The sequence below is a fragment of the Lemur catta genome, chromosome 3, assembly GCF_020740605.2.
Source record: "Lemur catta isolate mLemCat1 chromosome 3, mLemCat1.pri, whole genome shotgun sequence".
In the NCBI taxonomy this organism is placed as follows: Eukaryota; Metazoa; Chordata; class Mammalia; order Primates; family Lemuridae; genus Lemur; species Lemur catta.
Window position 1 is genome coordinate 4626744 of NC_059130.1, and position 22941 is coordinate 4649684.

A 22941-nucleotide genomic window follows, 5' to 3' on the forward strand; every position below is an offset into this window, starting at 1 on the left:
CCCCATCTCAAAAAAAAAAAAAAAAAAAAAAGAAGAAGAAAGAAAGAAAGAAAAATTAGCCAGGTGTGGTCGTGCACACCTGTAGTCCCAGCTACTTGGGAGGCTGAGGCAGGAGGTTATCATGAGCCCAGGAGTTTGAGGTTGCTGTGAGCTATGCTGATGCCACTGCACTCTAGCTCTAGCAACAGAATAAGACGCTGTCTCCAAAAAACAAACAAACAAACAAAAAACCCCAAATTAAAAAAAAAAACCTATTGTTCTTTTTCCCATCCTCTCAATGTATTTTCAGTTTTCTTGTTTTTTTCCTAATATTCCCAGAAAATTTGTTACAGATTGAATTTATTCCAGTTGGCCACGGGTGACTTTTAAAAAAATCTTCAACAGTGTTAAGTGCAGTCACGACGTGCATCAGCCATAGCACGTGTTCACGTGGGCACCAGGCTTCAGTCTTTGTCTCTCCAGCGCCTCGCACGTGACAGGTGCTCAGCAGTCGCTGACTGACTCGGCGAGGGCCGGGCGAGGGCGGCGCGTTCCGCTTTGGAGGCAGCGCCGGACGCAGAGCTGGGGTTTGGCTCCGCTCGGTCGACTTCGGTCCGGACTCCTCCGGGCCGCCCCGTCTCCCTCGACCGACAGGGGCCGGGCGGGCCGGCGGGGCGGAGGGCGGGCGGGCGCGGTGTGAGGGCCGGCGGGGCGGGCCAGGCGCGGCCCAGGTGGGCAGGGGCCTGGGCGGGGCGGCGGGCCGGGCGCGGCCCAGGTGGGCAGGGGCCTGGGCGGGGCGGGGGCCGCGGGCCGGAGCACCCGGAAGAGCCGCGCGCTTAGCGAGCGCAACAGGCGGCCGCCGAGGGCCTGGGGCTGGCGGCGAGCAGGCCCGAGATGGACAAGCTGAAGAAGGTGCTGAGCGGGCAGGACACGGAGGACCGGGGCGGCCTGTCCGAGGTGAGTGCGCCCCGGGCGCCCGGCCCCCGCGCCCCACGGCCGGCTGCCGCCGCGTCCCCGGCCCGGCCCTCGGGCGTCCGCAGATGGCGGCTGCGAGAGTGGGACAGGACTCCCAGGGTTTCTTGGAAAGCAGCTCTGCCCCTTCTCTGTCCTCCCGCCCTGCAGGGCTTCGCGAGGGCCCGCGCCACCGTGCCGGAGCGCAGGCACCGTGCGCGGGGCCGTCGGCATCTGGGCCTTTCTGCCCCGCGCCCCTTCGGCCCGTCCCCCACAGAGAGAGGGCGGCGCCGCCACCTCTGCGAGCCGGAGGCCGGGCCTCCAGGCCGTCGGCGCCAGCCCTGCCAGCCCTGCGGACCCGGGAGAGCGCTGCAGGACCGGGCCGGGCGGGGCCCCGCTGGGTAGGGAGCGTCGCCGGGGCCGGGCGGGGGCCCGCAGCCCTCCCAGCTCGCCGCGCTCCGCGCCGAGTTTCTGCCCGGTTTGGTTGTAGAGTGTGACACTCCCACCGGACCCGTGCACACCGCGTTTTGGCTGTAAAAATGTCTCTGCCACAGGGGATTGGGGACCGCGTCTTGTTTTCTTGTGTCTCTCTGTCCACACCGCCCGCACGGAGATTCTCTGTGGACACCCGGCGCCTCGGGGGCTGCCTACGTGTGTGCGTGTGTGTGTGTGTGTGTGTGTGTTTTATTAGAAAGGTTTTGTGTGTGTGTGTGTTTTATTAGAAAGGTTGTGTGTGTGTGTGTGTGTGTGTTTTATTAGAAAGGTTTTGTGTGTGTGTGTGTTTTATTAGAAAGGTTTTGTGTGTGTGTGTGTTTTATTAGAAAGGTTTTGTGTGTGTGTGTGTTTTATTAGAAAGGTTGTGTGTGTGTGTGTGTGTGTTTTATTAGAAAGGTTGTGTGTGTGTGTGTGTGTGTGTGTGTGTTTTATTAGAAAGGTTGTGTGTGTGTGTGTGTGTTTTATTAGAAAGGTTTTATCGAGCTGAAACCTGGCCGCGGATGCCCTGTGTTCTAGAACCACGCAGAATGGTGTATTTCTGTTTTCGGTGCTTTCAGCTTTTGTCTTTGTTTTCCTTTCTGGTTGACAGAGTAACTTTTCCCTTTTTGGTGTTTTCTTTAGCCAGGTTCCCCACCTGTAAAAGGAGGGTGTTGAACAAGACGGTATGGCCTCTTTCAGCTGGAAACCTGAGTTTTCCTTCTCACTGTAGTGTTTCTCGTTTTCTCAGCAAGCTGCTTTCACCCACTTTCGTGGTTGCTGATTTTTTTTTTTCTTTTTGGCCAAATAGGAAGCATGTAAGTGGTTGTTGATTTTATTCTGGGTTTTGTTTTGTATGATGCTGGGACCTCCACGGTCTCTGTGGAATCTCAGAATGTAAAAGTTGTTCTCTGAATATTCACCTTGGAGTTTAGTGTAACATTGAGGAATCAAATGTTATAGGGATTGAGGCTTAACTTTTTTTTTTGACATTTCAAAACAGCTTGGTGAGTTGTTTTTAATTTGTGGTCTTTATTAATTGGTCAAGGCTCAGGAATAATTTCATGAATTCTTTTTTCTTAATTCTAGCTTCTGTTAAGAACTCTCAAGTGGGCCGGGCGCGGTGGCTCACACCTGTAATCCTAGCCCTCTGGGAGGCCGAGGCGGGAGGATTGCTCGAGGTCAGGAGTTGGAGACCAGCCTGAGCAAGAGCGAGACCCCGTCTCTACTAAAAATAGAAAGAAATTATCTGCCCAGCTAAAAATATATATAGAAAAAATTAGCCGGGCATGGTGGCGCATGCCTGTAGTCCCAGCTACTCGGGAGGCTGAGGCAGGAGGATCGTTTAAGCCCAGGAGTTTGAGGTTGCTGTGAGCTAGGCTGACGCCACGGCACTCAGTCTAGCCCGGGCAACAGAGTGAGACTCTGTCTGAAAAAAAAAAAAGGGGAGACACCTTCTCTCCCTGAAGACTCTTGGCGGCTCAGGGGGTGGGGTGGGGGGGTGGCCTTTACTGTTGACAGTGGGATGATGCAGACATCACACATTTAGAAAGTCATCATGATGTGGTGGACAAACCTTCTAGAGTGCATGATGCAGCAAAGTTTGAGAACATAAATGCTGAGCTTGTTTTTACCTAAAATGGTGAGTGCCTGCGCTGGATACAATGAAGGGCTCTAATGTGTTGTAAGCTCAGGCACGTATTAAATCTATTTTTAAAAGAATAAGTGCCTCTCTCTTGTTCTAAAATACCTGGGGCAGTTTCCTCTTTCTGCGTAAGATTTCTGTTTGCATGCATCACTGTATGGCACTTCCCGAGTCTTGAATTCCTGGGAAGCATTTTGCTGCCGACTGATTTCATCTTCAGGGCTGTTTTGGCTTAGGTTTTACTTATTAGGTCAGGCCCTCCTTCCAAATATCGGTACTGATTTTATTGTCACATTTTCCATACTTTTGATGCCGGCAAAGCTGGACGATTCTGTGGGGAAGTTTCTGTTTTGTGTGGTAAGTTGGATGAGGTGGCCTTAACATCTCTTTAGGAGGTTCCCAGAAGTGAGGGCTCTTTAACATCTTTATTCTTTTAATGCAAACCATAAAAGTGTGATTAGTTCTGTTTCTCCCACCTCTCCTTGGGAGTTATAAAATTTTCGTGGCTGTGTCTAATCATAGCCTCATGATGAATTTTCTAATTAATACCTCATCTTCATAAATGCACCTTAATTAAGTCTTTAGTTTTAGTAGGCTTCTTTCTGAAAGTATAGGTTTTATGTTTTTCATAAAGGATTCTTGGGATGAGGAAGGTATGACTGGTACCTGATTTTAAAGTGCAGGAATACAGCAGTATTCCTTTCTTACCTTCTTCTGGTTACCAACCCTGTTTCCCTGAACAATCCTTAGCTTCACTTCTTGGTAAGAGCCCCCTTTCTCCACGTCCCAGAGTCAAAGGACCTTTGTGAGTAACTGCCAGTCAGACTGCTCGTGAGCACACGGCTCACAGATTCTATCCAGGTACTTGTAGCTACTCTAATTTCAAAAAAAGTGCACTATCACAGCTTTCAGCAACCGTGAATTTAGAAAGATATTTTATATAAACTGAGTTTGTTTTCATAAATCTGCAAAAAGAAGTGTTTTGCTTAAAATAGAAGTGGAACAACAGCTTCCTCCTTCCCTGCCCAAGTGTGTGTGTCGAAGAACTTGCAACATGGGACGTGTAGTCCAAAAAACACAGTGGTGAAATTTTCCCCACCCCCAACATTTTGGCAGAAAAAGGTAGCGTTTGCATGGATTCAGCTTGGGAGACTCACAGAGCCCAAGTGTCACTTTCCTTTCCCGAGGGAGAAACCAGGAACATATTTTTGGTGGAACTACTTCATATTGCCAGTGATTTTGATTTTTACAAGGACTAGAATCTCACTGTCCTGTGGAGAATATTTAGCACTCTAGATGACAAGGCCAGTTCAAATTTGACCCCTAAACCTTATGGTGATCCTCCTTAAAAAAAGAAAAAGATTGAACCTTTTCGAATATCCCTGTTGATGCCAAGCAGTGCTCTGGCTCCAGCCCAGTCCTGCTACCACTGTGTTCTCCCTACATGCAGCTTCGTTCTTTTTTCCAACCTGGCGACGTAAGTGCTTTGGCTCTGGTATGAGTAGGAAGAGTGGTAGCTGGTCATTTTCTTCTGTCCTTGGTGGGAGGTTAAACAGGTTAGTCAGAAGTGGCCTAACTAGATTGTCTGGGCCTAGTGGAGCCTGATCACAGAGCATCTTCACACGGCTCGTTCTGGAGCTCGCGGACTCCTTATGGAGAAGGGATTTTCCTCAGCATGGAACCCCCCGGCTCATCTGTCAGGTCCTCACACTGTGCTGCCTGCTCCGTGTTACCCTCCCTAAGTGTGCCTTCCGTGCAGGGTCATGTGTCGCCACATGTTTCTGCAAATGCTGTGTGTGTGTGCACGTGCGTGTGCGTGCTATTGCCGTGTCATGAGCCCAGTTTCAATACGTGTGAATATTTGGGGGTTGGAAGAGAACCTTTTTTGATAAGCTGACCTACATACCTTTCTCCTGGGAGAAGGTTAAGCCATTCTGGCAACACCCGCCACACCTGGGGAAGCCTCTTCTTGTTTGACAGGAACTTTGGAGACAGGGTTGGAAACGAGCCCCTGAGTTGGGGGCAGTCGAGACTGAGGGGGTTGCCAGTCTAGTGGCTGTGCCCCCTCTGCCACCACCTACCTTCCTCATCAGCTGGGTGGAAATGTGGTGGGCAACTTGGACCACATTGCCGGATGGGGACCGTGCTGGCCATGTCAGTTGAGCCCTGCAGGAGCTTACATGGGCCTGGCTGTCCTGCCGTGGCTTTGGTCTCTCAGTGGCAGCTGTCTGTGTCCAGCTTGCAGCAGCTATGCCTGTTTGCAGCAAGTGCACAGACTAGGAAGGTCTCTGGTGCAGAGACTTGGTTGTCGTCTCTAACATGGGAAAGGAACCACTGGGAGCTGCTGCTCGTGGGCTCTCCTGTTTCAGTAAAGTTTTTCTGGAAGTCTTGGCTTCCCCTGAACTTTGCTCTGGGGGAGTGATTTATCATGATGGCAGAGAGTCAGAATGAGCAGAGCAGCAATTAATTAACTAGCATCTGTCTCACTTGGGTGACTTGGCTGATGGCAGCACACTGTAAGTACAACATCTGCGTCGAGAATGAATATTGTGAACCGAAGTCCTGATAGGATGAGAGGCTTCGCCCTCTGAGGTCCAGAAACGCTGCAGGAGCAGCACCTGCGGCAGCCTGGCTGGTTGATGTAGGAGAGAATGGCCAGCAGGCCGGCTGCCTGGGTGCCAGCCCCTCGTCTTTTCCCTGTTTCCTGGGGCCCTGCCTGGTGGAGCTCGTGGCTTTTCAGTTGTGGTCCTCACCCTGCTTGGGCTGTGGTAAGACTGGGCTACTCGAGAGCCTGCTGTCTGGCCTTCCTGTTTGTGGAATGGGTTGAGCTTGAGGCCGGAAGTCTCCACCTCTGGAGATGTTCGGCTGGAGAGGAGGTTCCTGTCCCGGTAAGAGCTCACAGCTCTAATAGGAGCTGGATTCGATGACTCTCCGCAGCTGTGAGTATAGGATTCTGTGTTCCTTGCCTTCCCCAGTACAAATTAACACTGTTTCTAAATTTAATTATGAGCTTTCTTTGCTTTTGTTAAATATGTATGTACATATATGTAATTTTTTTTTTTTTAATGATTTCAGGTTGTTGAGGCATCTTCATTGAGCTGGGGTACCAGAATAAAGGGCTTCATCGCGTGTTTTGCTATAGGAATTCTCTGCTCACTCCTGGTAAGATTTCCCTCCCTCCTCTGTTCCCCCCCCCCCCCCCCACGTTCCTTCACTATATTTCCCCCCTTTCATCTGTCTCCTTTTTCCTTTTTTTATTTTGTATTTCTTTTACTTTTATTTTTTTTAAAATATGGAGTGCTTCATGAATTTGCATGTCATCCTTGCTCAGGGGCCATGCTAATCTTCTCTGGATTGTTCCAACTTTAGTATCCGTGCTGCCAAAGCTAACACGTCCTTTTTCCTTTTGTTCTTCACTAAAATGCATGGATGAGAGAAATGGGAAGTAAGGGAGGGAGACAGGCTTCTCCGGGCTTCCTCTGTGAGCCCCTGGTTGTGAGGCTGGGTAGGAGGGGTTGTTCACATGCAAACACCTTGTGCTTTAACTTCCAGGGGACGCTTCTGCTATGGGTGCCCAGAAAGGGACTACCCCTCTTTGCAGTGTTTTACACCTTTGGTAACATCGCATCAATCGGGAGGTAACCTTTTTGTTTTTAATCCAACCTTAGCCAGTCATTAGCTGGGGAAATGGATGTGGATTGTGCTTGACGGAGGTGAATGAGGATGCTCCAGTAGTTTTAAGGATTTGGAGAGAAAAGAGGTAGTTAGAATGTATCACAATCATATGCTATTATTTTAAAACATTTTATATCTTAGTTTATCTTTGAAACACCTGGGAGAAAGCAGGAAATATATTGCCATTGTGATTTTACATACGAGGGAACTGTGACATACAGCAGTTGAAAGATGTCTCTGAGGTTTACAGCACAGTCCTCCCCATTGCTTGTAGTCTTATTGCTGCCAGAGACTAAGTCGGTGGTTTTTAAAAGGCTTACCTTGCCAGTGGCCCTAAGCGAAACTGGTTTTTATTTAGTGTCAGACCATCCCAGACCTGAATAGCAGCTCGTGCAGGCAGGGCGTCTGGTGGAGTGCTTCCCAGAAGTGGGCAGCCCATTCCACACGCTGCGGTGCACAGACGTCCCAGGTCAAGTTCGTTCACACTAACGCTTCAGCCACACCCGTGCTGACAAATCCAGTCAGCCTCTAGCTGGGAGCGCTGGCCTGCCCTCTGCCTGAATGGCCCGCAGGGACCTGAACTCAGTCATCTTTCCTCCGCCTACCCCGTGATTATTCACCAAGGCTTGGTGTAGACCTGCCCTACCTGCCTCCCTCTTTGTCCCCATGGCTGTTTGTCCCTCACTGATTGGCCTACAAGCCCAGTGGGTAAGCATTGATCATACTCTGTGCTGGGCTGTGAGGATACAAAGGTAAGTACAGTTTGGTCCCAGCTGCAGTGGAGCTCACTGGTCAGCCAGGCAGACATCATGTGCTAAAATTGACGACACAGCAGGATAGGGAAAGAGAGATGCTCAGGGAGGGACAGCTGACCCGACCTGACTCAAAAGTCAGGGGGGCTTCCTGGAGAAGGTGCTTATCTGAGCTGCTCCTATCTCTGGCCACATCATTTCCCACCTGAACAGGATGCCTCTGCTGGGTTCCGCTGCCTCCTTTACTGCCCCCCTCCAGGCCGTTTTCCACTGAGTTTTGGAGTCATTGGCTTGTAGCTGCATAACCTCGAGTGGCTCCCTGTTCCCTCTCTACGTGCGGAGTCCAGACGCCTCAGCGTGCGTGCAAGCAAGGCCCCGTGAGATCTGGCTCCCCCCGGTCCCGCTCCCCGGCCAGTGCACCTCCCAGCCAGACTGAACTTCTTGCTTTCCTCCAAGTGTCTTTGTGCTTTTGTTCAGGCTGTTTTCTCTGCCTGGCGTGCTGCCCTGTCTGTACCCTTCCTGGTTTGATGCTTGCTGCTTTGTCAGGATTTAGCTCAAAAGTCACCTCTTTTATGACGTTCTTCCTAATTTCCTCCTTCTCCCCAGAACTGATGGTCTCTTCCTTTGGGCCCTCTGGATCCCATCTGTACTTAAGTCATGGCACAGGTAGCATTTTATTACACTGACCAGTTACAAGTCTGTAAGCCACTTGACAAGGGCTGTGCCTGTGTCTTACTTGTCCCCAGTTGTACCCAAACCCAGCTCTGTGTCTGGCTGGAAATGTTAATCAAATGGTTGAGTGCATGACTCTTGGCACTTTCTTAAAGCTTAATTTATAATCAGTGCGTATGACAGTAAAATGCTGACCCTCAGAGATGTTTAATGTTGCTTCTCAAGCTTTCTCAAATACTGACTTTTGGGGGCTTTGGGCAGACAGTGTAGGTTATAATGTATAGTCTAGACTAGGCATAAATATATGGGTGTACTTACTGCTTAATCCACAAGAGCTATTTAGCAAATCCTAATGGATGGACTCTTTTTTTTTTTTTTTTTTTGAGACAGAATCTCACTGTGTTGCCCGGGCTAGAGTGCTGTGGCATCAGCCTAGCTCACAGCAACCTCAAACTCCTGGGCTCAAGCGATCCTCCTGCCTCAGCCTCCCGAGTAGCTGGGACTACAGGCATGTGCCACCATGCCCTGCTAATTTTTTCTATATATTTTTAGTTGTCTAGCTAATTTCTTTCTATTTTTTTTTTTAGTAGAGATGAGGTCTCGCTCTTTCTCAGGCTGGTCTCGAACTCCTGACCTCAAGCGATTTGCCTGCCTCAGCCTCCCAGAGTGCTGGGATTATAGGCATGAGCCACCGCGCCCGGCCAGGATGGACTCTTTAAGGCACTGCATAGGGAGACAATAAAGGGAGCAAATTGTTATTTCCAGGGTGTGTTTAGGAGTTTGTGGATTTCCCTGTAATCTCTTACATTTTGTATCTATGCTTAATTTTTAAGACCGGCCTTGGCTGTTGCTTCTTACCTGGTGTAGATGGAAGAGGTGCACCCTTGCTGGGCCACTGAAGCGGAGAGTGCAGCCTTGAATTCAAAATTGTAACTTCATAGAACTTCTAAGAGAAGCAGACTTACTTTTTAAAATTCTTGTCTTTGTTGAATACTCAGTAGCTGATGTTGCCTGCTGGTTGGCTTGTATCAAACACTGGCTGTAACTAAGGAGCTATCACTGGAGTGACAGCACGTGGGCATTTTCCTCAGGGCTCAGGAAACACGACATAAAGCTGGGCCTTGCACTTGCTGTGTTAGGCGTGATAATGGTCTGCTTCCTTTGTGGTTACTCTCACTGGCCAGCTCTCTAGTTCATTCACACAGAGTTCATGCTGGCGATGTGTTTTGGAGTTCTGGAAGGCCGTAGATGTGAGTTTGAATGCCAGCTCTTTGGATTCCTAACATGTGATCTTGGATAAGTCAGTTAACCTTTCTGAGCTTCATTTTCTCATCTCTAAAATAAGTTTAATGTATAACTCACAGTGTTGTCGAGGGACTGAAACAAGGTAATATATGTAATATCTGGCATTTAGCAACATTCAACAGAAAACAGATGATATTATTATCATTAGAATTAGTCCTTGGAGATTATGAAAGAAAAAGAAATGCTCTACTTTTTAACATAACCAACCTAAGCCTGTAAGGTATGGTTTATTTTTTTTTTAATTGCCTAATCCTTTTTGGTTTGTTTTCATTGGTCGACTATCAAGGAGACAAGGTAGCATCTTCTAGAGATTGGGGCCATCTAACCTGGTGCTGTGAATAGGATTCTAGAGTCAGACCCACATGCCTTTACAGCCTTGCTCTGTCATGTATAGTGGGTGGCACTGGGTACGTAACCCTCTGGGCTTCAGGGTTGTTGATAGGTTAAGTGAGAATAATGCATAAAAGGCCCTTAGGCACAGTGCCTGCCACGGAGTAAGAGCTTTGCAAATGTTAGCTACCATGACAGTTTATTGCCACAGGAAATCTTGGGGCGGACTCAGCATGCCTCGTGCGGTTCTGGCCTGGTCTGAACAGCTTGCATGTGTGTTTGCCTCTTAGCACCATCTTCCTCATGGGACCCATGAAACAGCTGAAGCGAATGTTTGAGCCTACACGTCTCATTGCAACTATCATGGTGCTGGTAAGTTCTGCTTTTTATTTTTAGCTGGGCTTCTCAAATAGGAGTTTTTATTTCTGTTGTATAGTTTTTTTCCCTTTTAAACCTAAGGTATTTTTTCCTTTTTTCTTTCCTCTTGAGCTATTCCCCAGTTCCTGTAACCTCGTGGCAGAAGGGGGCATTCTTCTTCTAGTAATTACCACCATCCCCTCCTACCCCTGTTTGTGTTTCTCTTGGCATCCAGGTACTGCCAGTTCTGTAAAGCACCTCTAGAGGGCGCTGCCTGTCACAGGAGCCCAACTGTCACAGTGGTAGTAAGAGAGCTGGGACACCTTCCTGGTGACAGCTGAAGCCACGCACAGGCAGAGCTTAGAGGGACTAACCCAGAAACACGGGACTCATTCTCTGGAGTGGGTGTCCAGTCTTCTAGGATGGGCCCTTTTTTTCCTTATCATTATCTGGCTTTGGATCATGTCACTTGTTTTCATCAGTCTTTGTGAAGTGGGAGCAGCTTCCTTATGGCTTGTCATCCTTGTCCCCTGCTCTGACAACAGTGCCTTCAGTTTTGTTATATCTTCCTGTCCCATCGGCCCAGAATGCCTCTCATTTTTGGCCCATTCTCTTGCATGGGGCCGTTACGGCATTCCAGACCACGTTTTCTGGACTCGTGTTATAACGATCAGTACTGCAACTTTTGGAACTTGATCAGCATACTTGTATTTTTAGTTTCATTGGTGTACGTCTCATTTGTTCAAATAGGTGAGTTCTCTAAAGCCATGATCACATTTGCTATTGGTCTGGTGTCCTTTCAGAGCGTGGGGCACGTTGCTGGGCATAGAGAAAATACTTAGGACCCACTTACTGAGGAGCGGGTGTCACAGAAGGATGGAGAGGAAAGGCCTGCCGGCGGCTCGAGCACCAGTCGTTCTTGGCCGGCCCCGGATGTCAGTGGCCTGGACCAGTCTCCCGTAGAAAGAACTTTCTAAGAAAGGCCTCAGGGAAAGTGTTAGGTGACATGTAAACAAATAACCGGTTGCTGACGGTGAGATCGACATCTCATGTTAACCTTTGTCCTTATATGCCCTTTCTCTTCCCGAGACTAGCGTTGGCGGAAGTTAGAACATAGAGATTTGTGTTAAGCTTACTTTAGTGTGTTCGAATGAAAAGATGAGTGGATAGATGGGTGGGCTAGAAATGGGATTATGTTTGCTGGGCAGAGTTTCTGGGAACACCTGAAAGTAGAAAAGCATCTTTTTCTTTTTAATCTACATGAATATTTATTGGCCAGTTTTGATTTCATGGGGATTTTAACTCTGCTGCCAAACGTGGGTACTCAGGTGGGTTAAATGCTTTAAAATGAAGGATGCACTTGGTTGCTGTGATGAGCACAGCATCTGCAGCCTAAGTATCGTGAGCTTGTCAAGAATAAGTCTTACGGGGTTTTTTTTTTTGCTATGTTGTCATTGTATTAATTAAATACTGTTTCCTTCTTCTAGTTGTGTTTTGCACTTACCCTGTGTTCTGCCTTTTGGGTAAGTGTATATTTAATTGTTCTTAACCTTTTTGGCTGGTGCCCCTTGTCACACACTCTCCTGTAACCATGTCATTTTTCTTTCAGTGGCATAACAAGGGACTTGCCCTTATCTTCTGCATTTTGCAGTCTTTGGCATTGACGTGGTAGGTAACCTTTTAAACAGTCCCCTCCCACATGGCCCTCTGACTGATGCAGCTGAAGGAGATAAAACCCACATGTTGTGGGTAGGAGGATTAGGAAAACACAGAAGCTCTTTAAAAGAATTCTCAGTGATGCACGTGAAGTGAGGCTCCAGAGCAAAAGCCCATCGATGCGGCCCACTGCCGACAGATGGCATTAGTGGTCCTGAGTGGTCACGGGAGGCTGCTTGCTTGCCTGCTGCAGCATTGTTGCTGGGCTTGTGGTTGATTTCGAGATGTTGCAAATGTTATTAAACCGCTCATGTCAGTAAGTACAAAGACAATGAAAGCATGAAGGCTGGTAAAAAGAGGCTTGTGAGTCAAATAGATGGTAACGAAATAGGAAAGTGGTGAGAAAAATAAGGAGTGTTACATTTGTGATGGAATGAATCATTTAACAGAAGGACAGAGAATGAATTGTCAGTAGGAGATGAGGAACAGTCACTGACAAAAAGGAAAACCGTGTGGCGTGGGCTGTAGCATCAGCGTGTTCCTGGAGTGGAGGCCTGTCGGCTTTTGGTGATTCAAGTGAAGACTAGGAAAGTATAACTCGAGAGCCACGCACAGGGAAGGGCTACCGGAGACGTTATTTTCCAAAACCAGGTGGCCTTTTCAAACCTGTACAGCAGCAAGGTTTGGTGCTGTACAGAGGGGTGGTGGCAGGTGTGGAATCTGCAGCTCTGGAGACATTTCTCAGAGTTTATCGAGGGACAGTGTCTGCTAGAACAGCTTCAGTATGGCTGTGGCTGATCTATTTTGGAAAAACATGTTTGCTGTAATGCAAAGAAAAGAGGACTGTGGAAGTTGTAAAGCTCCCAGGGGTCAATGACCTGTTATTCGGTAATGAATCTCGAGACCCCCGCCACTCCCTTTAGTCATTTTGGACTTCTGAATAAATATATTTTCAAAATGCCTTTTGGAATTGACTGTGTTCACAAGTAAATGAACTTCTGTACATGATAAGATATAGAGAAGGATAGTGGTGTGGTTTTAATATGACATGCACATTTTGGCCCTAGGTCCTAAATGGGCCTGATTTGGTGGCTTATGTTTATATTTTGATTTTCTTCTGGGGGCGGAAATTGGTACCCACATACACCTGCCTTTCTTTGCTTATAGACTGATTTTGAAGTCTATTTCAAAGGTTTGGCATTCAGATGGGCTGAGATGAATGGCAGTATTCCCTTCAACACTGATGTATTCTGTGTTTGCTTTTCTTAGGGCTGACAGCTTACAAGTGCCTGACACAGAGTACCTGTTCTTTAGAGTTATGGTGCCGATTCCCTGCATGGTTCCCTTTTAGACAATTGGTTAAGCTAACTGCGGTTTACCAAGATACTTTGGGCATGGATTCTTTTTATTTTTTATATAAAAATATTTCCTCTCAGCTTTATTTATAATAGTGAAAAACAAGGTGCAATCAAATGTGTAACAATAAACTCCAGAGAATTGAACCACGTTCAGGAGGTGGGGAGAGGAGTAGAGGAAGGGGTCTTGCTGTATTGCCCAGGTTTGTCTCGAACTCCTGAGCTTAAGAGATCCTCTTGTCTCAGCCTTCTGAGGGTCCTTGAAGAATTGTAGCTTTGTAGAATTTTCATTCATAGGGTAGTTGATAGTGCTCCTCCCCTTTTTTTGTTCTCTTTTATCTTCTTTAAAAATTAACAGGAGCAGAGCAGAAAATTTATCCCAATTGGGTAGAAGTTAAATTCTGTTGAGGATTTGTAAAATGTTAAGAGTTCAACTGATGGAGATTTTACTTGGTATTTATTTTTTCAGAAGAGGGTTCCCATGCTATCCGGATATCTGGAATGTGCCTATCTTAGGTGGCTGCTGCTTGCTCATTTGGTTAGAGCGGTACCCCAGTGAGGCTGAAGTCCAGGGTTTCTCTCCACATGAACCTTTTGCTGGCTGTACATGTGGCACAGTGTGTGGGGGGCCTTTGTGTGCCCGTGTGCATCCCCCAGGCGGAGGAGGGGAGAGGGTCTGGGCAAATCATTGCAGAGGTTCCTACAGCTCGGAAGCCCATTCCACTGTGTAACCTACTTCCTTCATTCGATTTGATCTTTGGTTTGTTTTTCATCGTAGGTATAGCCTCTCCTTCATACCGTATGCCAGGTAAGACTAACTGTGTATTTGGAAATATAATTTCTGTCACTTGGGGATGATGACATGTTTGCATAAGGCCTTTTAATTTAGATTGTACTTTTGGAGAGCACAGGTGATTTTATTTCTCTTTACTAAAATCTCTTGTGCCAAATAGGCAAACATCCTACATCTGTTTTATAGAGGAATAAGCTAAGGGTCACCCCTCCACCCACCCTAATTATACAACTGATGGTGGGTGTTGACCCAGCTCCACCAATTCCCGATGGTGTTGAACATTTTACTCTGATACACAGTGCATATATGCACATTATCTATTAATCTGTAGCTTTGAGTAGGGTTTTTTTTTTTTAAGGTGACTGTCACTTGAATATCACCGAGCAAGAGATGGAGGGATCTCAGTTTGTGCTTGTTTTCCTGTAGTAGCCCACTGATGGGAAAGTTTCAGAAGAGTTTACAAAGGGAAAGTGAGTGGGACCAGGACTCTGGAGGACCAGGGCTTCCTAATTAGCAGTGTGACCTTGGGCAACCCTCTTGACCCCTCTGGCCTGGGCCGAGGCATTGATAACTATGCTGGTTGGATTAGATCATCCCCAGGGGCCTCTTTCGAGCTCTGAAGTTCTGATGCTCTTTCAATGATGGGCCTCTCAAAATTAGCATTGTGATCTTGGCCTCTGACTCTGTTCTAATGCAACTATTTAATTCCATCCTTCTTTATCATTACCTGTTAACTAAATGCAAGCTTTTCCTTAACTGCATTGAGGAAATGAAAAATGATGCCTGACCCGGGAAGGAGGAAGAGCAATCTCATGTGTTATGTATTCCGAGTCTGTTGCTGAGAGTGATTTGAAAGTGCCGAGGATTGATTAGATGAGAAGTTAACAAGCCCAACAAGTCCAGGTAGCTGGGTGGCTTTGTGGATAGGTTCTAGGAGGGTCACAGTTACGAAATACTCCGTGCAGACCTGGCCAGTTTTGGGGAGTGGTGGCTTGTCTGGGAAGATTATGGGCAGGGATGTCCTAGGAAGCTAGGTTTTTATATGAAGTAAGCCAGAGCCCGTCATAGCTGAGCATCCAAGGAGATATTGATCAACCTGCCAACATTTGAATATATCTTGGTGCCTGAACCAGCTGTGTAATTTGTAGGGCCTAGTGCAAAATGAAAATGTGGGCATCTTTTTAAAAAGTGATTAAGAATTTCCAGGTGGTGACATCAAAGCATTAAACTCAATGCAGACCCTTTAAGCACGGGGCCCAGTGCATTTGCACAGGTCTAGTCATAAAGCTTGCTTGGTGTCATTCTTCAGGGCTTCAGGCTTGATCTGGGCTGGCATGTATAAAACTGTACAGTGATTGATAGCACAGTGCAATTCTATTTGAGTTTTCATGTGCCAGGCAGGTGGAAATTTCCTATAACGGAGGGAATCAAAGCTAGTCCTGCGCTTCTATTTGCAACTTTCCCTAGAACAGCTTTTCCCACAGCGTTCCACAGAAACAGAGGAGTGTTCTTTGATCAAGTAAATTTGGGAAACAGGTTAAGCAAAATTAGGCAGGTTGTTTTCTGCCTGGTTTTCCAGATCCTTTAATATGCTGTGTGTATTGTGAGCAGCCACGACTGGGACTTGTGTGGCCATAAAACCCTTTTTGTGCAGAGCTTCTTTTAGGACTGTAGCGCAGAGCATATCTCAAGAAATGCTGCCCTGGAATCACTTTGATATTAAAATGCAGTGCCTGCTCGTGTACATGCATTATTCCCCGCTCCCTCCCTTGTGTGATTCCCGGCGTCCTCAGTGCAAATGCTGTCAAAAACACGGAAGGAACAGAGCTGGGCCTGAGAAGCCGAGTGCCACGTTGCACAACGAGGTGTAGTGTTGGAAATGGGCATGCTTGCTGGGATAGGATAGTAATTCGTGAGCACCCACTCTTCGTACTGGATTCCAAGGAGGAAATGCCTGTGATAGGGCAGATACGGCATGTTAATAAGTGTTTGGTTCCCACAGAGAGATCTCTGTGTTAGGGAGCTCCTGAAAGATGTCCCTCAAAAAGTTTCTGCTGCCTGCTTAGAATGAAGGAAGGTCCTCGTGACTGTTTGGCTTAATACCTTCAGTGTGTTCTGTGATTGTGGCTGATACTGAAATGCAGCAGTCCTGACTAATTTCTTATTTTCTGACAGCCTATACTTTCTTATCTTTTCATCTGATTAGCTATCATTTATTAAATACCTATTCTGTGCAGTGTGCTAATTCCTACAACCAATCTGTAGGGTAAGTGAGGAATTTGAAACTCGAAGAGGACTTGCCCAGGCTCATACTGCCAATAAATGTTGAGGCTGTGGTTTGATGCTAAAGGAAGTCTGTCCTACTCAGTCTAGGTGCTTTCCACTCTGCAGCTGCTACTCGGGCGCCAAGGAAACTCCAAAGGAGAGCCTTTGGGGTGACGATCGTTCCACTCATCTTTGTGTTTTTTCCTTCCTAGGGACGCTGTGAAGAAGTGTTTTGCCACGTGTCTTGCATAATACACAGCCAATTTTGCAAAGCTTTGGAAGGCACTGTGGATGGAAGCTGGTGGACAGTTTTGTAAATACCTTTTAAACCTCTGTCTTACAGACACGTGCCTTTTATCTTGCAATGGCGTGTTGCCTGCGATTCAAACATCTGAGACTTGCTTTTGGAAGCAACAGTATGTTCCCAAACCTGAATGTCTGTAGCACAGTAGGAAGTGAGTTCTGTTCTGTATCGTACTGATTGGGATCTTCCTCGTGCACCTCTTTGGGTGTTGTCCCTCATAAATAAAAACCCTGTTAGGCAGCAGATGAGCCTTGGGTGCCAGTGATTCCCAGGTGGCAACAGGCAGCCGCATCAGAGATTGCAGGGGTGCAAGAGTAAGGGACAGGACTTTGGGATCACCAGGGACCTTGCTACTTGTCCCTCAGCGTGGAAACCATCACCACTGTCCCACATAGAGTGGACATGCTCTGGCATCTGAGAACAAGTGATTCTGCCTTACACAAGCCCGTGCAGGGCCTGGCTGTGGAGTGAAGTAGGAGAGAGGCACCTTTTGGTGGCATATGTTGCTTCTCAATCTGAACCCAGGCACTCTCGCTGTTCCGCTTCTACGCCTGACTGTGGAATGTATTTTCTGACATTCCATGCAGACTCTTTTTCTCTTGGGTTTTTCTTTCCATCCTCCCCCCCACCCCCCCGCCACATATCTTTACTTAGGACGCGTTGGCACAAGGTGGAGAGAGAACAAAGCAGCAGAAAACACTGCTATTTCCTTTTGGACAAGAGCAGATAGGAGGTGAAAAATCTTGCTGCTCTTAGCTGTTCTTTTTTTCTTCATTGTCTATAATTGCTTGCCTTTTTTTTTTTGAGACAGAGTCTCACTCTGTCACACTGGCTAGAGTGCCGTGGCGTCAGCCTAGCTCACAGCAACCTCAAACTCCTGGGCTCAAGCGATCCTCCTGCCTCAGCCTCCTGAGTAGCTGGGACTACAGGCATGCGCCACCATGCCCGGCTAATTTTTTTCTATATATTTTTAGCTATCCAGATCATTTCTTTCTATTTTTAGTAGAGACGGGGTCTCGCTCTTGCTCAGGCTGGTCTCAAACTCCTGACCTCAAACGATCCGCCCACCTCAGCCTCCCAGAGTGCTAGGATGACAGGCATGAGCCACCGCGCCCAGCCTAAATGCTTGCTTTTGAACTGATCTTATTTTCTGTTCTCCTCTGGAGCCGGGCCAGGGCAGAGTGGATGAGAAGACAGATCCCTGCGGTAGGTCCAACAGGAAGTAGGCACACCTGCCCAAGTGACCTTAAATAGCCCCAGCATTTGCACTGCAGCCTGTGCTGGAGGCCCTGCGGAGGACCCCATAGATGGCAGGTGTCATATTGCAGCCTCATGTGCCTAACCACATACAAAGTGCTTTTGTGTCCATGGTCTCATCTGGTCCTCGTGAGAGCCCTGTGATGGAGCAGGGATTGGTACCCTGCCGAGCAGTCACGGAAATCGAAGCTCAGACTGGTTTTCAGATCCACCCAAAGCACAGCTGTGGCAGAGTCGAGCCCAGAGCCTGGTGCACCAGCCTCAGCCTCCTTTGTGACCCGCTGTTTCCCGGCCTGTCTCTGGTTGTACCACCCAAAACTTTTCACCGGCCAAGCCTGTGCCTTTTCTAGTTCTGTCTCTTAATGTCAAGTCACATGTGTCACCTCGTACCTGGCCCTTCCTGCTCATCTCCCTTTCTGGAAGCTTCTTCCTTGGTCTGTAGGATGTTCATTGTTTGCTTATGTTCCCTCTCAGCTTCTCTCTGCTGCCCAATCATCAGGGTCCTTCCCCGTCAGCCAGAGTTCCTGGCACTCCAGGGCCTCCACAGTCACCCTGGAAATGAAGTCCGCTTGGACTTGCTTGTCTGCTCTCTGTCCCAGGCCAACTGGTCCACTTGGGCTCCTGCTCCGGCCCTTCCACACCAAAGGCCGTGGCCCACTGGTTGTCTCCTAGCTTATGGCGAACTGCTGAACGTCTCTGCATCCTACGGTGGCTGTGAACGCCGGCCTTTTCTTCTGGGAGCTGGGGAGGTGCAAACAGGCCTGATGGGGCCGCGAGGAGGAGCTGGCCTTCCCCAGACCCTTTCTAGGCTGTTGAGAGCATCCTGTCATATGCTGAGGTCCGTCACCTGCCCTCAGCCAGGGTGGGAAATTACATGCTACCCTCTGGCTTTTGTGGGAAATAAAATTACAGATTTTGCCACATTGTAAAATGTATCATTTTGTCTCTTATTTGTGCAGTTAAACCTTCATCAAGGTATAACAAGCCCTGGAAGTGATTTCAATTGAATGACAAAAGAAATGGAATAAAATTCCTTTAAAACTGGTTCACACCAGCTCTCCTGCGTGTACTATTAACTGCTAAGATCAAGTCACAAAACATTATTTTGAGGAGAAAGGGTTTAGTGAACCCTAGAAATTGGGTTTGATTTATGCCAGAAAATCTGCCTTTTCACTGCTTGAGATTTCTGTGGAAGAAAGCCACAGTCTTTTACCAAATGGTTTCTAAGGAAACCCCTTATAGCACAGCATCTGAAAACAATTTGGTTGTTAATGAGAAATAGTTCTCACGGTGGGAAAGTGTTGACTGAAAGAAAAGGCTTCTGGATTTGGCCATCAGTCTGCAAAAAGTGTTTACTGTTCTACAGTTATGTTTATGAAATTTCTACATACAGTAAATACTTTTAGGTCCTGTTTCACAGTTATTCTTGCTTACAAATATATTTTTTAAAGAAGGGTAAAGGAAAAGTCTTTGTGCTAACAATGTAGATACTTGAACTTGCAAATATATTCAAACAAGGTGCCTTCCAGAATCTGTGCACTCCATGGAGTTTTTCAATCTCTTTTGGAATTCCAACAATCTAGAATTCATATATTAGCATTGAATTATAAGTAAATTAAGTTATTTTACATAAAATATTTCTAAAAATCCTAAAATATAGTAGGGTATTCATACATATTTTAAATCCATTTTTAAAATGTATTCTGAAATGTCCCATAAATTGTATTTATTTACTTCTTTTAATTTCTCCCTCAAAAGAAAGTAATTAATTGTAATGCTTGTTTTAACTATACTCCTGTTATAAGAATTTCAAGATGAAATTTGAATATCTCATGATGCACTAAATCTTATAGTTAAAAAATAAATGCTAGATATACACTATTTCCTCTAAATGTACCTATTGAAGTCAGATTCCAAAATAACCATTCATGTATTTTCTTGATAACCTTTAAGTAATGATACCACAGGAAATTCATACATAAAATTCATACAGTAAAATTGCAAATATTAATAGATATTCATCTGTAGCATGATTCAGAAACACGAATGAATATATGACAGGAACCAAAAAAGTAACCATCATAAATTCAGAGCAAAATATTTAGAAACATTTCTTGCCCAGGGAATGTTATATGTTTTCGAGTTTGTATAAAAATATGATAGTTGCGAAGTCACTTGAAAGCATGTTGGTGCATCACTTTGCCCATAGCAGCCATCAGTCCGTCTGTCCTCGAGTGTGTTTTCTCCTTCAGACTTTGGTACAAGGCAGAGTTGCCAAGAGCCTTCCTGTTGTCCTCACTTGTTTTCCTCATTTCACCCCTACCTCCTTTTCCTTTCTTCTCTGGTCTTTGAACTTCCTCCACTTTGGGCAGCTGCCTTCATTGGCTTTGCTCTGCTTTGGGCAGGGAAAAATTCTGCCAATGAAAACAGGAAAAATAAGAAAACAAGAAGGGCTGCAAGTGTTCTGCATGTGTGGCAGTTCTCTGGCTGTCTGCCCTGAGGTCTGCTCCCCCCTCGGGGGTACACTGGGAAGGGTTGTGCTGTTGGACACTGACCCTAAGTGGTCAGAGCTTGTCTAGGAGACTTTGCCCCCGCTCATCTTAGAATCAATAAATTCAGAAATCATTTGTGCTGAAAGAACTGGGAGGGTGATATTTTGTTTATCCACCCGCTCCATGTTCTGAAGGCATATACTTACCATTCGGTTTGGTCAGATCTATGCTATTGTCAAGTTACACTAATTATATATGTAATTATGACATTGGAGAGGGAGGGACTATGACCTTGGTTCTACTCTCCCTCATTCCTTGCAGTACAAACAACCTCAGGAGGATTGATTGATGGTGGCATCGGAATGACATGCCCCAAATGGGAATGTAGTTTCTGTCTTGGCACCTTTGTCTTGTTTCTGCTTCTTTTCTTCCTCCTTTTTCCGCAATATCCACTGTGGCACCACAGGATGGCTCCCCAGACAAGGCAGCGATCCAGTGGGGCAGCTGTAGATCTCTGTGTTGGACTTAGAGGGCGTATTTGTCTTTACTTACATAACCCACTCTGCATCTCACACTGACACATTTACAGCTGAATGAAAAAATTGCCCAAGTGAAATATCTCCCCCCTTTGACCCTGTCTGAGTGCCATCAATTGTTATTATAAGAGCTGAACGTGTAAAGGGCAGGAGCTACACACGAACTATAAAGTACACGTGAAAGAAAGAAATAACTGCATTTGTTGAGTCAAGATCCATGTAAAGGAGAGGATCACATTTCCCTGTCTTGGAAAAACTTTTGAAAATCGTTACAGTCTGCAGATAAATTCAATTTACAATATTCTAATAACTGCCTGCTATGTGCTAGACTCTTCACTAGTAACTGAATACAAAGATAAATGGGACATCTTGCTCATTGAAGAGCTCTTAGCCTATTCTTGTAACAATCTCTCTTTGCCTCAGAATTTGGAGGGTTTTAGATGGATTCCCTAGATTTGTGTTGTTTGGGACAGTGTTACCCTTATGCACCTAATAAACCTGTAATGAATGGCCTAGTTGGTGGTAAAGTAGTTAAATCCTGATGAGGAATAAGACAAGAGACCCTGCCCTGCAGAAAGTCTCAGTCTGGTGGAGGAGAGAGACATGTAGAAGGAAATTATAATACAGGTTTTATATAAATGAGTAAGTCATACTCTTTCTGGAACATTTAATTTCTGAAATTGATAGATCTTACCAGTTAAATGAGAGCACAAGTCAGATGTTTAGCATAGTACCCGGTATACTGAAAACACACAGAAGATGTTAAAGATCTTTATCATTATCACCTTTACCTTTCCTATCTCAGTATTCTTTTGCCTATTAAGGACAAATCTATCCTTTCCATATTTGACCTCTTTAAATGTCTCACTAATGAAAGTCAGTTCATTTTTCAGGTGAGATGAGACTCCTTGTGTGTTAGCATACCATTGTAACACTTATGTTCCCGCAGAGTTTCTGCGTATCACATGTGATAAATGCAAAGATGTATGAAAAATTGTCTATTAGCTGAGAGAGAAATAGAAATCTTTTCATTCTACTTCCACATTTCCATTCCAGCAGCTTTTATTTTTCAGAAGATGAGTCCTGAATCTTATAAGGAACCCTTTTAGTGAGTGTTTTAGTGAGTTCTGCTCTGGGTGACTGATGCCATCATGAATGTTCAGTTAACTTTTAGATCAGGATTTCTCAGCCTGACGCTATTGACATTTTGGGCTGGATAATTCTTTGTTGTGGGGGGCTGTCCTGTGTTTTATAGGAGGTTTGACCGCATGCCTGGCCTCTACCCGCTAGCGGACAGCACCCTCATGATTCTGACAGGCAAAAATCACTTCAGACATTTGTCAAGTAGCACCTTGGAAGTAAAATCACCCGCAATTGAGAACCACTGCTTTTGATCACTTCCCTATTAATTTTAAGCGAACGGGATGATGCAGTGTGTCTATAGTATGGTCTTTCTTCCAATAGGTCTAAGTTTTCAGTCTGCCACGCACCTTCAAATATTCAGTGCATAATTTCTGCAAGGTACCAATAAACCATGAGGAGTAAGATGGTCCATGCCTTGAAGTAACTCATAGTCTAACAATTTGTAAATTAAGTTGATTCTTCGGGTTTTGGAACCATGCTAGGTGATTCTTAGTAACACTTGGAAGTACTGCCTTGAGCTTTCTAGGTAGCTGTGATAAATGTCCAAAATTGGGGATTATTATGTGGTCTCAAAATACCTCCAAAGCAGTGGACAACCTGCTATAATTTTCTTTAAACTTTTCATTGAAGAGTGAATTCTTGTGCAAGGAATGGATTGAAATTTGTTGCTTTGTTTTATTACTGGGATATTTACTTATTATTATTTTATGTTTAAGTCTTTTTCCTCTAAATCTTTTATAAACCAACACTTGTGTTATGGATTTGGGGAATAATAACAGCACCTGTCCTGATACATAGAGTTCTTACTGTCTGGACAGCTGTCCACACTCTGAACATTTGTATGAGCACATTCAATTTTAAAAGAATAATTGTGTGATGAAAAAGATCTTATAATTGTGTAACTGAAGCTAACCTAAGTGTTCAGCTTACTATCAAGTTTATAAAAGCCTCAAAAAGTAACAATCCAAAATCCTTTAACTAAGCATTATGATTCATTTAAAAT

General features: G+C 45.9%; 1 protein-coding gene and 1 non-coding gene across 2 annotated transcripts; one reads left to right on the forward strand and one right to left on the reverse strand.

The window, feature by feature from the left end:
- The first annotated feature begins 741 nt into the window (after window positions 1-741).
- Window positions 742-16753, forward strand: SFT2D2 (SFT2 domain containing 2). Its single transcript, XM_045546645.1, has 8 exons — window positions 742-936; window positions 6122-6208; window positions 6599-6684; window positions 10071-10152; window positions 11625-11660; window positions 11747-11805; window positions 13927-13956; window positions 16419-16753. The coding sequence occupies exons 1-8, from the start codon at window positions 874-876 to the stop codon at window positions 16456-16458; spliced, it is 483 nt and encodes a 160-aa protein (XP_045402601.1). The 5' UTR covers window positions 742-873; the 3' UTR covers window positions 16459-16753.
- Window positions 6333-6439, reverse strand: LOC123636163. The gene has a single exon (XR_006734371.1). It is a non-coding gene; the product is annotated as a U6 spliceosomal RNA (small nuclear RNA).
- Window positions 16754-22941: the final 6188 nt, after the last annotated feature.